At 33.1% G+C, this 15,179-nt stretch overlaps 1 protein-coding gene across 5 annotated transcripts in view; it reads left to right on the plus strand.

The window, feature by feature from the left end:
* The window catches only part of LOC117322372, a 75,613-nt gene that overhangs the window by 32,142 nt on the left and 28,292 nt on the right, over positions 1-15,179 (plus strand). For all 5 annotated transcript variants that reach the window (XM_033877243.1, XM_033877241.1, XM_033877240.1 and 2 more), the window contains one exon: positions 13,652-13,744. In XM_033877243.1, the coding sequence (XP_033733134.1) occupies positions 13,652-13,744 (93 nt within the window). The remainder of the gene's footprint in view (positions 1-13,651; positions 13,745-15,179) is intronic.

Below are 15,179 nucleotides of genomic sequence, written 5' to 3' on the forward strand. Positions count from 1 at the left end.
AGTAAATGTGACCACACTAAACTGGTTATCAGTAAATGTGACCACACTGAACTGGTTATCAGTAAATGTGACCACACTGAACTGGTTATCAGTAAATGTGACCACACTAAACTGGTTATCAGTAAATGTGACCACACTGAACGGGTTATCAGTAAATGTGACCACACTGAACTGGTTATCAGTAAATGTGACCACACTGAACTGGTTATCAGTAAATGTGACCACACTGAACTGGTTATCAGTAAATGTTACCACACTGAACTGGTTATCAGTAAATGTGACCACACTGAACTGGTTATCAGTAATGTGACCACACTAAACTGGTTATCAGTAAATGTGACCACACTGAACTGGTTATCAGTAATTGTGACCACACTAAACTGGTTATCAGTAAATGTGACCACACTGAACTGGTTATCAGTAAATGTGACCACACTAAACTGGTTATCAGTAAATGTGACCACACTGAACTGGTTATCAGTAAATGTGACCACACTAAACTGGTTATCAGTAAATGTGACCACACTGAACTGGTTATCAGTAAATGTGACCACACTGAACTGGTTATCAGTAAATGTGACCACACTGAACTGGTTATCAGTAAATGTGACCACACTAATGAAAAATATCATGGACGATTAATCCAGAATGACATATATACAAAAAAACTAAATTTAAAAGACAGTTTTTCAATTACATTCAGTATACATGGTATTTCAGAATTGTTCAAAAGCATCATCATAAGTGACATTCAAAGACATTAGAATAAAAATGCAATTTGATGATAGAAAAGTAGCCCCTTACAAACAGGAGACGTACCCATGACGAATTGCTGACTCCATATGATATTAGGCTGGCAGTACATGTGACAAATTGAAACCAGATCATTTTAGCATTTGTGTTGAGTGACTGAGGGTGTGTGACTCTGTTTATAACTTATGCTGATCGACTTGTGACTAACAATAATCCATGTGTTGTAGTATTTGTTGTACCGTATATTTTTGTGCTGTACTGACAATTACTTGCTTTGCAGTAACGGGCAGGGTGCTCCAGAATACTTCCCTTCCAAATTCATATTTTTCAAAATTTTCAAAATTTATTTAAAAAGAACATTGTTTTAAAAGATTGAAACAATCTAAATATCAAAATCAATCAATGAAAAAATAAAGATGAAATTTGTAGTAAAAAAACTAAAAACAAGTCAAGATAATGTCATTCGTGTTTCCAAACAAAAACTCCAGATTTTTTTTTTTTTTTTTTTATTCAATAAAGTTTCTTTCAAGATTAAAGTTTAAATTATTATTCAGATATTAAAAAATGAAAATGAAAATTTTTTATTTGTACAATTCGTTTAGATTTTTTTGAAGCATTTTGCACTGTGTGTTTTGAAGCCCGTGACCTGAGCTCTTTTTTCTGTACTTCCAGGTTACACCCTGCCCGGATACTTCAATGCTCATGATGACGGCTCCAACTATTATGTCTACCACTGAGTGAACTTTGAACTTTGACCTGATGCTGATTGAACTTTGGCTAGGCATTTTAGCTCTGTGAACTCGTTACAGGCGACATCTGTGCTAAATGAACTCATGACAATTTTGATTCTGGGATTTTCACCATTTTGTTGGAAATGGAATCAAGATTATTTGTTGATATATAATTATATAAGAAATACCAGGTGATTTAAAGGAAGTCTTTCATTGGCTGAAACTGGGCCGTTTGATTGGAGTATTTTATGACAGCAGTCAGTATGTGTTAGAGAGAGATGGAGAGGTTGAGGAACGGGTGATCTCCTATCTGTAGAATGTCTGTACACCTACTCAATGCCTCTGTGTATTGGGAAAATGATATCTTTTATAGATGAGTATTCATTGAAAAAAGTTTTAATTAATCAGTAACGGCTGCATTTAGTAGTTTTCGGAAACAATTATTTAAAATTAAAAATAGATAATTTAAAAAAAAAAAAAAAAAAAAAGATATCAAACTATCAAATTTTCGGTAAATATATTAATATAATGATTTTAACAACAATTACTTTTTATTGTCAATATTGGCCATCATACCGTAAATAGGACTAAAGATTAGCTGGTTTAGGTTTTGTTATTAAATGCTATTTTGATTTAAGTTACGCAAAATAAATTAATGAAAATATTATCAAAGTATGATATGTAGCACTTGCCATTGAGATCTATTTATAGAATCGTGTATTAGGTATAACTTATTGTATGACGTTATTCTCAATTGTATCATGTTAATGTACTCATTCACACACGCACTGAGATTAGAAACTTTACACAGATTCTGCATTTTTTCTTAAAGACATTTTTTTTTTTTGTAAAATAGTTCATTTCATTCACACAATTCACATTAAAATTGACCCGATTTAAAAAAATTACTTCCATTTACAAACTTCACTAGTTATGTTATAGACTTTTTTATTCTTGGAATAATTTCCCATAAGGAATTTATTAATCAAATATGTTTTCTTCATAAATCGCGTATTATTCCTGAATTAGATAGCTTTTCCTCTTTAAAAGGCATAATTACTTGTTTCCATGTAAGAAATGTATTCTATATTGTTTCCATGTAAGAAATGTATTCTATATTGTTTCCATGTAAGAAATGTATTCTATATTGTTTCCATGTAAGAAATGTATTCTATATTGAAATGGCAGATTTTAGAAAAACATTTTCTTCTTGCCTAATTTGGTGTGCTTTTAAGAACCTTGTAATAATTTTCTTTCAAGTTTAAATTCTAGGGATTTTTTTTAAGAATCTAAACAAAAATTTGAACTTAATTTCCAGTGCCTATTTTATTAAGTTGTTTTAAATAAATAATCATTTTATCATTCAATTTAAATTGTTTTAAATAAATAATTATTTTATCATTAAATTTAAATTAATTTAGATAAATAATTATTTTATCATTAAATTTGATTAAATAAATAAATAATTATTTTATAATTTTTTTTTTATATTATTCTACTGAATTGAAATTGAAGACATTTAGAGATATAGGTAGCTATTTATATAAATTTGTATAAATGTATTAAATGAATGTGATAGCGACACGATTCAGTCTATGATTATGCCAAATCTCTGTGATATTGTAAAAAAAATGTTTTATTGTTATATATTGGGGATGCTCTATGTTGTTCTGAAAAAGGGTAAATCATTTTGTATTTGTAGAAATCTTATCATATAGATAGATAGATATTTATATATACGATTAAAACAAATGTACTAGAAAAGTTAACAAAAATACTAGATTAAATAGACTCTATCTGTTGTCATTATAGACATTTTGATCGTTCAACCAGATCTGTGAGCGAAATTCAACTTGTGAATTAGATTCTTCTTATCGAGCAACTGCTGATATTTCGAAAGTTTAAGGGTTTGGAAAAAGAAAAAGAAGAAGGGGAAAAAAAAGAAAAAAGGGAAAAAACTATTCGTAATTTTTTAACACTATGATTGTAAGAACATGCAAATATCAAATACACATTTGAATTGTGAATTTAGTAATAAATTCAGTCTTTGCCACATATTGAATATAAAATTCCATCATACAGTTGACGAGTTGTGTGACTCTGAAGAGGTGATTGAGCCAAAAGTTTGACATTGTCATTAGTGGTTAAAATATTCAATATGAAAGAAATTCCTATCAGTTTACTGAAATTGTGTAGATGTTCAAATATCAATACTTGTCAGATTTTGAAACCATGGATGTCGAAATTCACTGTTGATTGTATTAAATGTTAAATGATCATTAAAATATCTCCTTCATGTTTTGTCAGGTATAGATTTATCCGATCAAGGAGGTAATGTTTTGTGAAACAAAAAATGGAAGCTAATGTTAATGATAGAAACAGATAATCCAGGGGACATGCCAGATAGGATTTTAAACTTCAATGTTGAAACATATTTATTGGAAATTCTGACACATTTGCTAAACAGTTAATCTTTAAATTGATTAGCGAGTCAGATTTCACAGGAGTGAAGAAAGAGTGAAAACATTTTGAATTATATCGTTTATGATGCTACACAACCGATACTATTTATAGTTTGAAATATCAATTCATGGTTCAAGGTCAAGGTTTTGAATTTAAATTTTCCAATACCTCCTGGGTATAAAAAAATATATATATAATAAGATAATGTGTTTTACTGTTTCAACAACATAAAAGTCTTGGATTTTATTTTTTGCTAACAACCAAAAATGTTAATTATATTATTGCTTAAATAGAAAAATGAGCCATTGCTACTTGATGGTTTAGGATAATATATTACTATATATGGTTGTATATACAAAGTTATTACATGATAAATAAAATGTTACATTTAGATCGCAAATGGATGTTTTGAGTTGTTGGTGAAAACTTTTAAGATCATGTCGATGGGTTTGAGATAACATTGACAGTGTTATTGGTTGGGAAAGCTAGGTCGTGATGATTGAAATGTCTAAAAATCAAGTCTATGAGTTGATGCATTTTACTTTCATTTCTCAACTGATATAGTCTACCCCTACTGTGTAAACACTATTGTAATTAGAGACCGGCGTTCTCCTTACACTACCAGTAAAATTGCTTTAGCTCATGGACCAAGTATAGTTTATGGTATACAGCCATAGGGACATATCAACAGGACACTTTCATCAGTAAATACTGAGGTTTCTGTGTTTGGTTTTTGATGAAATGTTAATGAGAGTATATCTGTTAAATGTTCATGCATAAAAAATGTTTGAACTGTGTATTAGCCAGTTTTTAAAAACTTCTGAAATTAAGAGAAGTGTAGGAGAAATTTGAGTGAAGACTAGCACAGAGAAATTGGCAAAATACCTGTTAGGGTACGTTTGAAAATGTAGGAAAAATCTTAATTTTGAAAAAGAGTGCTTTGAAAACAAAATATGATTAAGTAAAGAGTGAAAATTGGTTATAATGGTCAGTCTCCAATAATCTGATGTTTGGATATTTCCGCACTTTAACCAATGCTTTACTTGCTTCAGGTTACAATTTTATATATTCTATTTAAAAATGTCTTTTACGGTGTGCCAAGGCTCTGTGCTATTGTATTCACTGTTTGTATTGGAGATGTGTAGTGAGAGAATTTGATGAATAACCCTCGTACACTCTCATTGTCATTTCTTGAGGCTTTTCCTATCAAATCTTAAGGCATTCAGGACATCAGTGCAATCAAGTGAGGGAATAATGTTCAGACCAGGTCCGTAAATCAGTGATAGACCGAAACTAAAGTCTTTTTGTAACCATTGTTTAACTATGTCACATATGTCAACCTACTAGATTCCCATGTGTACCGTCGTGACTCTGTGAAGGCATACCGTGATGACAAACCCAGTCAATATATTGTATTGTGTTTATGATGTCATAATGCCCAAGGTCTGTAACACTTTTCTATTCATTGAACAAGGTCTGTAACAGATTTACAGACTCGTCACACGTAAACTTTATTTATTTTACAACAGTTGCGAAACAAGTTATATTAATTTATATTAATCACGCTTGTTGACCCCGATGGAAGCGCGAAGGGTCTTACTGTGGGAGGAAATGGGTCTGTATGTGGACGGGCAGGTGACCCCATACCTTTCCACGCCCAATCGGAGAATCAAACCCAGCCGCCCAGGTGAAAGGCAAGTGTGTTACCACTGTGCCATCCAACCACCTTCTCGTCACATGACATCATTCATCCAATCAGGGCTGGGAAAAAAAACACCAGTCTTGTAAAGATATACAATATTTTGTACAAGTTTGGGGCCTTCGAAAAAATAGTCATATGTCTTCACCGGTGTTCACTTGACAGACGGGCATAACAACAGTTTTGTCTGAAAGCATTGCATAAAATTCAAACACTCAATAACTCAAAAACCTCTTATAAAGTGAATGTATCCGTAGTGTTCAGATGGTCTTTGTAGCAAGATTCTGTTTAATGCTTCTTAGAACAGGACATTTTGGTTTTTAGCTCACCTGCCCGAAGGGCTAGTGAGCTTATGCCGTGGTGCGGTGACCATCGTCCGGCCGGCCGTCCGGCTTCAACTTTTTTATTTAAACAACTTCTTCTCAATAACCAAGAGGCCCAGGGACTTGATATTGGGCCTGTAGCATGCTGGGGTGAAGGGCTACAAAGTTTGTTCAAATAAATGACCTTGACCTTCATTCAAGGTCACATGGGTCAAATAGGCTATAGTCTTCAAACGACTTCTTCTCAATAACCAAGAGGCCCAGGGACTTGACATTGGGCCTGTAGCATGCTGGGGTGAAGGGCTACAAAGTTTGTTCAAATAAATGACCTTGACCTTCATTCAAGGTCACATGGGTCAAATAGGCTATAATCTTCAAACGACTTCTTCTCTATAACCAAGAGGCCCAGGAACTTGATATTGGGCCTGTAGCATGCTGGGGTAAATGGCTACAAAGTTTGTTCAAATGAAAGACCTTGACCTTCACTAAAGGTCACAGGGGTCAAATAGGCTATAATCTTCAAACGACTTCTTTCAATAGCCAAGAGGCCCAGGGACTTGGTATTGGGTCTGTAGCATGCTAGGGTGAAGGGCTACAAAGTTTGTTCAAATAAATGACCTTGACCTTCATTCAAGGTCACAGGGGTCAAATAGGCTATAATCTTCAAACAACCTATTCTCAATAACCAAGAGGCCCAGGGACTTGTTATTGGGTCTGTAGCATGCTAGGGTAAAGGGCTACAAAGTTTGTTCAAATAAATGACATTGACCTTCATTTATAAGGTCACATGGGTCAAATAGGCTATAATCTTCAAACAACTTCTTCTCAATAACCAAGAGGCCCAAGGACTTGATATTGGGCCTGTAGCATGCTGGGGTGAAGGGCTACAGAGTTTGTTCAAATGAATGACCTTGACCTTCACTAAAGATCACAGGGTCAAATAGGCTATAATCTTCAAACAACTTCTTTCAATAGCCAAGAGGCCTAGGGACTTGATATTAGGCTTTTAGCATGCTGGGGTGAAGGGCTACCAAGTTTGTTCAAATGAATGACCTTGACCTACATTCAAGGTCACAGGGGTGAAATCGGCTTAAATCCGTAAACAATAATTTTGCGATAGCCAAGAGCCTCTGAGAGCTGATATTAGGCCAATAAAATGCTTGAATGGAGGACTAGAAAATTTATTAATATGAATAAACTTAGCTTACTGTGATATTTGAATAAAGAAGTAATCAGCATAGTATCTGTAGAAATGACCTCAAGCAACTTCAAAGTTGCTGTAGAGCCAGGTGAGCGATACAGGCCCATTGGGCCTCTTGTTAATTTAGTCTCCAAACATATCTGTAACGTAGGTCATGGAGACTATTGGCCAATGATACACTGCATACATTGTACATACATACATCATTGTCATGGAACCCTGTTTGGATACTGTCAGAATTGGCCTTGCTCAAGTTTCCTTAACGACCATAACTTTAACTTTTGAAATTTAATTTCAAACATTTTCCATGGTTAAGCATTTGCGCACTCCTAACTTTATTTCAGTACAAAAAAACTGCACAAATTACAGGGGGGTACATAATTTCTGGAAAGTTTTAAGGTTTTTTTCATTATACCTCCAATAATAATGCTTTCCTAAGGAAAAGTTGTCAGTTAAGAAATTACAAGAATTTAAGGAAAATTGATTTAACTTGGGACCAGAAAAATGCATTTTGTGATGTTTGTGTCATTATTACAGCCATCACCAAATAGAATGTGTTGCTGTCAGTGAATATTTAAACAATGGATTTCTTGCTTTTGTGACAGAATCCTAACCAACATAGATTATATAGTAAAGACACGAACAAAGTAGCGAGTAGACAATTTTAAATGAAGGTAGAGTGAATTTCAAAGATAAACTGAGAATAGTAGTAAGAAATTTAAAAACAGGCATGGTTTTACAACTGTTTAAGCCAGTATAGTTGCATGTAGGAAATATGTACCAAGACTGGACAAGGTTTCGGAATAATTGCCCCTAAAATCAGCGAGTGCGGCCAGTGCCCTGCAAAATTTACTGGAGTCACTCAAGATGGGCAAACGTGTTCTTGGGTATCTGTGTTGTGTTCAGTGCTTCAAAAATACTTCAGACTAGATCAGGCACTTTATAATAGCAGAATTAATAAATTTACCCCCTCTCTCTTGTTCATGTGGTATGGCTCTACATGCCAATCAAGACCTGTGGAATTTTCAGTTTATAGAGTGAAAGCTGTGTGACCACCACAGTGGTATTCCCTTCTGACATAAAATCAAAACATTGATCTGATCTTTCCCTATGCCTGTCAAAAATATAACGTTCAATTGACTAAAAATCAAAATTAATTTTTGTGTTGCTGAGCGCTTTGTCCTCTAACAAATGAAAGTCAAGAAATTAAAAAATACCAGCCAGATCTTTTCAATCTAAAAAACAGGAATACAGGAACGATCAAATGGCTGATCTGAAAGAACAGGATTACAGGAACAGAAAAAAGGCCGATATAAAAAACAAGATTACAGGAATGGTCAAAGCCGATCTGAAAGTACAAGATTTACAGGAACGTCGTACAGTGAAATTACCAATCTAAAAAACAAGGTTACAGGATCAGTGAAATGACAAATCTAAAAAACAAGATTACAGGATCAGTGAAATGACAAATCTAAAAAACAAGATTACAGGGACAGTAAAATGGCCGATCTAAAGATTACAGGAACGTCCTACAGTGAAATGGCCGATCTAAAAAACAAGATTACAGGAACAGTGAAATGGCCGATATACAGATTACAGGAACAGAAAAATGGCTGATCTTAAAAACAAAATCCAGGATTACAGGATCAGTAAAATGGCCTTATTATGTTTAAAACATACTCATCTTCATGTATAGTTAAAAAAATAACTACCATTAACTGAACATGGAATAATTATCCATATCTTCGATGACAAATATCTTGTAGACCGAGTTAGCCCTTTTTACTCTATATACATTTGTATCACATCATTCATCGAGTCTTGGTATTTCAAAAGAACATTATGTAAAGAGCTTGTAAGGAAATTTGTATTTAATTTTGATTCATATAAACACAGTGATGGACTTGGTAACCACAAACTTTCCGAGACAGCATGAACAGCCCTCATTTGATAGAGTTTAGTACCTCACAACTTATAAGAGTTTGAAATATTGTGAAATAAACTAATGGAATTTTCTCCATGGGCCAAATCTTGCAAACATAATATGGGTAGAAAAGAGTTTATTTCCATATTTGGTGGTGCGTGAAATTTCTTTGAGTTTAACACATGAAGAGATCATTCATATAGATATATTAGAGACTGATGATATTGGTATATATATATACATGTACATAGATGGAGTGTCTCGTATACAACATACCTATCTCCCACACTCATATAATACTTATAATGAAATTTTGTCAATAGTGGAGAGGGGAGTTTCTAATAAAAATTCTTCAGTACATTTTGTATATAATTTCATTTTATAAAAGCACAAAATTTCATAGAGATTTTTGACACCTGTTTTTAGGTCACCTGAGACAAAGTCTCAAGTGACCTAATCTAAATTGTAAATTATATGGTCCCAACCCCCCAGGGGCCTGAGGGACGGGGCTAAAAAGGGTCAAATTGATTAAAACTTCAAAAATCCTGTTCTCTACTCTCAGATATGGTGGAATCAAACACTCTTCATAGATGGAAGGGTCTTAAGGTGCTTTACCAGAATTGTAAATTTCATGACCCTGGGGTCTCAAGTTTGCCCCTGGGGAGGGGGTAAACTTTACTATAGTTTATATAGGGAAATCACATTTTTGACTTTTATTTGTTTGATTTCTATTGGAATTCATTATAATTTGGTAAACATTATCAGCATGGGATGACAGTTTGATGGCATGCACATGTTGGCCCTTACTGACCCCCAGGGGCTGATGGGCGGGGCTAAAAAGGGTCAAATTGACTGAAATTTCAAAAATCTTCTTCTCAAGACCGAAATAAGGTAGAATCAAATGCTCTTCATAGGTGGAAGGGTCTTATGGTGTTTTACTAAATTAATGAATTTCATGACCCTGGGGTCATGTGTTTGCCCATGGGGAGGGGGTAAATTTTACTATAGTTTATATAGGGAAATCACATTTTTGACTATGATTTGTTTGATTTCTATTGGAATTCATTCTAACTTGGTTAACATTTTCAGCATGGGATGAAAGTTTGATAATATGCATATGTTGGCCCTGACTGACCCCTAGGGGCTGATGGGTGGGGCTAAAAAGGGTCAATTAAATTAACTGAAATATTTCAAATCTCAGGTGACCGTTAAGGCCCATTGGGCCTCTTGTTATTTTTTCATTATCTAAGAATTTTGGAAGAAATAATATAACTATTATCAAATGGTGTTCCATCATTTATAAAAAATTTTTTTTTCAATATTTTGAAAACTTCAATGAAATCTATCTTTACCTTCCTGAAAATTTATAAATGTTTTCTAATTAGCTAATTAGACAAATATCAAGGATTGTGCAAAATGGTCAACAAGTCAGAACAAAACTTCTAAGTATGAGTTGAGAAATAAATACAGTATTTTGTCAATGAATACGAAGATGCACCATACAGCCTCTTTACAAAGATACACCATACAGCTACTTTACAAAGATACATCATACATGTAGCCACAGCATAAATTCATCCTAGGACTCACCAGGGATGTTAAAGGTGGAAATTTTTGAAATCCAGTTAGGACTGGGAGGTAGAAAATGGATTAGTCTGGAACAAGATTTTAAATGTAAAGAAGTAAATCTCAGATGACTTACTATACACTACTGTATCTGTTTACCGATGACATCTTCAGGATATAGAAGTCGATTTGAAGATTTATTGGAATTTAATGTATACTTATATACATATATGGAATGGTTTAGTTTGGTGATTTTGAATCGAAGGCGTACATTAACTTGTAAATGATTTAGTATTCCATACACATTTCATCAGGCGCCAGTCAGGAAATCCTAAAGGGAATGAATTTACATAAGTATTACAAAGATGACAAACTGGGCATGATATTGGAACATAATATGTTATATCAACGTCCAGCGTCTTGTTTATAGAAATCAAATTAGAATTTATAATGTATACAGTTTACTGTTTGCCCTTAAGGCTTATTGAATTTCCATTGCCCAGATTTAAATGTTTGATTTATAAATGTCAAAATGTATAGAGTGACCAGAATGATTAAAATCCAAATATAATGAGTTTGTTCTATGAACGTAATTATCACAAGTTTGATATCCTGTTTCTCTCATGATGTAAATTGTGGATGATGACGATGACGACGATGAATGGTGATGAATGATGATGATGATGATGATGATGAATACTGTATAAAATAAAATCCAGTTTTGTATATGAACATAAGATGGATAGGTAACGACGAAAATTATATAAATACAAGATTAATAGAAAAATAGAAATACTATTGGTTATAATGGGGTTATTTATGAACATTTGTGCCACCAAATTATCTGAATGGCTTGAAGCCATGAACAATAATACCTACAAATTTTAACGTAGCAAGTGGGAGTTGTATATATGGAAGACTTAAATACCGCACATACATGTTAATTAAACATGACGTATCTAACCAAGGTCTTTCTAGATGGGGCAAATTTTCATCAGTTGTCCTCCAGCACATAAGAATTTTCGTCAGTTGTCCTCAAGCCCATTCGAATTTTCGTCAGTTGTCCTCCGGCCCATTAGAATTTTCGTCAGTTGTCCTCCGGCCCTTAGAATTTTCGTCAGTTGTCCTCCAGCCCATTAGAAAAGTCTGCTGATTAAGTGAAAGGTAAGAAAAACCAAGGCATTTGATGTAAAATTTTCACATAATATCTATATCCTATCTTCTGTGTACAATGTGGATGATTTCTGTGTAGCGATTCTTCTGTTCTTCCTTAACTGTATACCATGTAATTATTTTCTTATTTAAAAAATGTTTCATAATTGAACTTTTGAAATTTTGATATGAAAACACAGTGCACCTGAAGGATGTACAAATTTATTTCTTAAAAAATGTTCTGATTTTTTAAATTTTAGATAAAAAAATTTTTTTACTAAAGAGCAATTTAGTCAAAATGTCCATGAAGATCTAGGTATGTTAGCTCAAGTGTAATGTAAGCTTTAATATACAATACTTCTCATTTTAAAATGTCAAAATATTGCATTCCAGCCAGTCCTTCAGATATTCACACTGTATTTTCATAATATTGATATCGCACTGTTTTATGTTTATTTTATAAAGTATGTTGTCACTTTCATAAACTGCCTGATGTTTCAATATCTCCATAACATATCCTATTTTCATTCCATATCTCAAAATTTTCCGTAGGAAAGTATTAAAAATTAATTCATTCCTCTGGAAAATTTAACGTTGATGAAACTGGGACCCAGTGGTGTGCAGTAATTTAACGGCCGGTAGAGGTGCAGTGTAGTTTTCTGTATTATATAATATATATCATATCGGTAACTATTTATCAATTTACTGGTTTCCATGACGAGAAGTAATTCAAGAACTTAAATGATCGAAGTGTGATGACACCGGAGTACTAATACGAGGTGGATTGTAATTAATTTCAGTATTGTAGATTAAATTTGTGTAGAATTATGTTACAATTGCTTCCTGTTTTAATTGTAGACAATTAAGATAGCTATTTCAATATTGCGAATGTTTCATTTATATGCTATCAAAATACTTTAGGAGAAAACAGAATCTGGTTTTGCATAGAAGTTATCTTTTTCATACTTCTAGGATTCATCTGTGACACTTAAGGCCAAAACAATGAAAATCAGAACGGCCCATGATTGAAAAATCCAAATTTCTCCATTTATGTGAAAATATAGCTAGCTAGATACATTAAACTCATAATTTATTTTCAACATTTTAATATTGGGAAGTTTTTAAAACTCCAAATCAATGTTCAGTTGAAAACCATATAAATGAAAGGATGTCAAGACGTGAATGAGGAATAAACTTGTGAAAAATTATCATACATGTAATTTAAAAAGCTGATTTAAATACAGTGTATGAAAGGCCATGTTTGAATGGATGTATGATGAATCTAGACAATAGCTAAACAGTTGTTGTGTATTCACAGGGTAAATAAACAGATGGGGTACAAGTTTAAACACACAAACATATCTCTATATTAAATCACACATACAGTTGTTGTTTAGGCGGGATATATAGATGGCGTTCATGCTACATTAAATGCCGCTCCCCCTAGACATTGACGAACACTAGGTACTGGGTAGGTAATACAGGTACACATGGGGTACGGCCATATCTCATCTGTGACCATGGGGAGTAAGCCATCCAAAGGTAGACTTCATAGTAAGAATTTTAATCTGTAAAACCGTGAAATTAGTTTTGAGGTACGAGGGACGATTTATTGATGGTGTTCAATGTGTTTCTTGTAGGGGAATATTCATTAAGGAAATAAACAGCTGTTTTATTGTGTATTTTCTATGCAAAACCAGATATTTTCTCTATACTAACAAAATAAGAAAAAATATAATTTAATAAAATTTGTGATGCTTAAATTTATCAGAAGAAGAAAAAGTTTTTTTAGCAGTTTTTTAAACAATTTTGACATTTTTCTTTCAAAAAAAAAAAAAGTTGCAGCTACTGGACGGCCGGAACCTGCAAGAGCTTTAGTCATACCTCACGGTCAAGTGTCCAGACCGCGGTCAATATCTCCACCACCTGTTGGTATGTATGAATGATCTTCTCCTTAGAATAAGAAAAGTGACAGGTGTTTGTCATTGTTTGATGAAGAAAAGGAGGCCATTTGTATTTACAATGACTAATTTTGACTAACAAACATATTTCACTGACTAATTTTGACTGACAAACATATTTCACTGACTAATATTAATTAATTTTGACTGACAAACATATTTGGTAGATTGTTATGTTGACTTTTTTTTTTAGTCTTTAACTACCAATAAATACAAACTTTTCTAAAAAGAAGAATGTTTTTTTATTCTTCTGATTAATTTCTGAAATGATGAAAGTTCTGTCATAGATATCAAACTAAAGTACACATGTTGACAAAGAAAACTTGTTTGTAAATTGTTTTCATTTCTTTAATGCCGATAATTCCTCGCAGAAGACAATTAAGGCTTTAATATTTTTTGTTTATTTCATGTTTTTTTTTCTTTTTTTTTAATCAAAATTCAAATGAATACTCACACTGCTTTAACAGCATAAAAGTTGCAACCACACTGTTAGACAAAAATTTAAGATTTTAAAACATTTGAAAGTGGTAAACAAATTCAACATTTCTAAAACTCCAATCTGAAAAAGCATCTCTATCAGAAAGATAAGGTGATTATGTACAATTTACATTGTCATTTCAGCATCAGTTTTGCCCAAAGTTTTCAAACTATATTGTCGTGTATATATGTACGGCCATATTCAGAGAAATTTTACTTATTATGCCATGGAAACGTTAATACTAAGCGTAACTGGTGTGATGGACATTTTTAGTTTTTCATATGCAAGTTCCACTTGGTTCCTTAGTTGAGGATATTGCATTTTGGGACCGATAGGAAAACAACATGGCCGAGTTCTTAAATGTTTCAAAAGAAGAGTGAAAAAAGGGAAAAGAAGAGAAAAGATCAGTCTTTCATTCAATGGTGGGCCCCAAGATCCCTCTGGGATCTCTCATATGTTTATGTAACACAAAATGGGTTAATAATTATAAGGAGTAAAGTTTTTAAACAAATCATTCATGTATGTAAAATGTTTTGAGTCGGTTCTGTTTCTGAGAAATGCAAGCCAGATCACCTCAATTGTTAAGACAGTTGACAGCTATACAATCCAAGTGTCCCACCATCTGTAAATTCTTGTATTTTCCTGAAACCATTTATGTTTTTATCTAGTTTTTTCAAGCTGAACTCTATCTTTGAGTGTGGTTAACAGTAAAATATCGTGTTTAAGCAGAGACTTGTATATCACATGTGTTACAAGTCTCTGGTTTAAGCTCACCAGCTCATCCACTGATTTTATGATGCAGTGCTGCGTTCAGCTTCTGTCAACTTTTTCTTTCAAAGCCTTCTCCTCCTGGACGAATCATTGGATTTCAACCAAATTTGCTCTGCTGTGTTCTAATTAATTGTTGTGATTGAATATACTTTTAAAA

This window comes from Pecten maximus, chromosome 2 (genome assembly GCF_902652985.1).
Source record: "Pecten maximus chromosome 2, xPecMax1.1, whole genome shotgun sequence".
Lineage (NCBI taxonomy): Eukaryota > Metazoa > Mollusca > Bivalvia > Pectinida > Pectinidae > Pecten > Pecten maximus.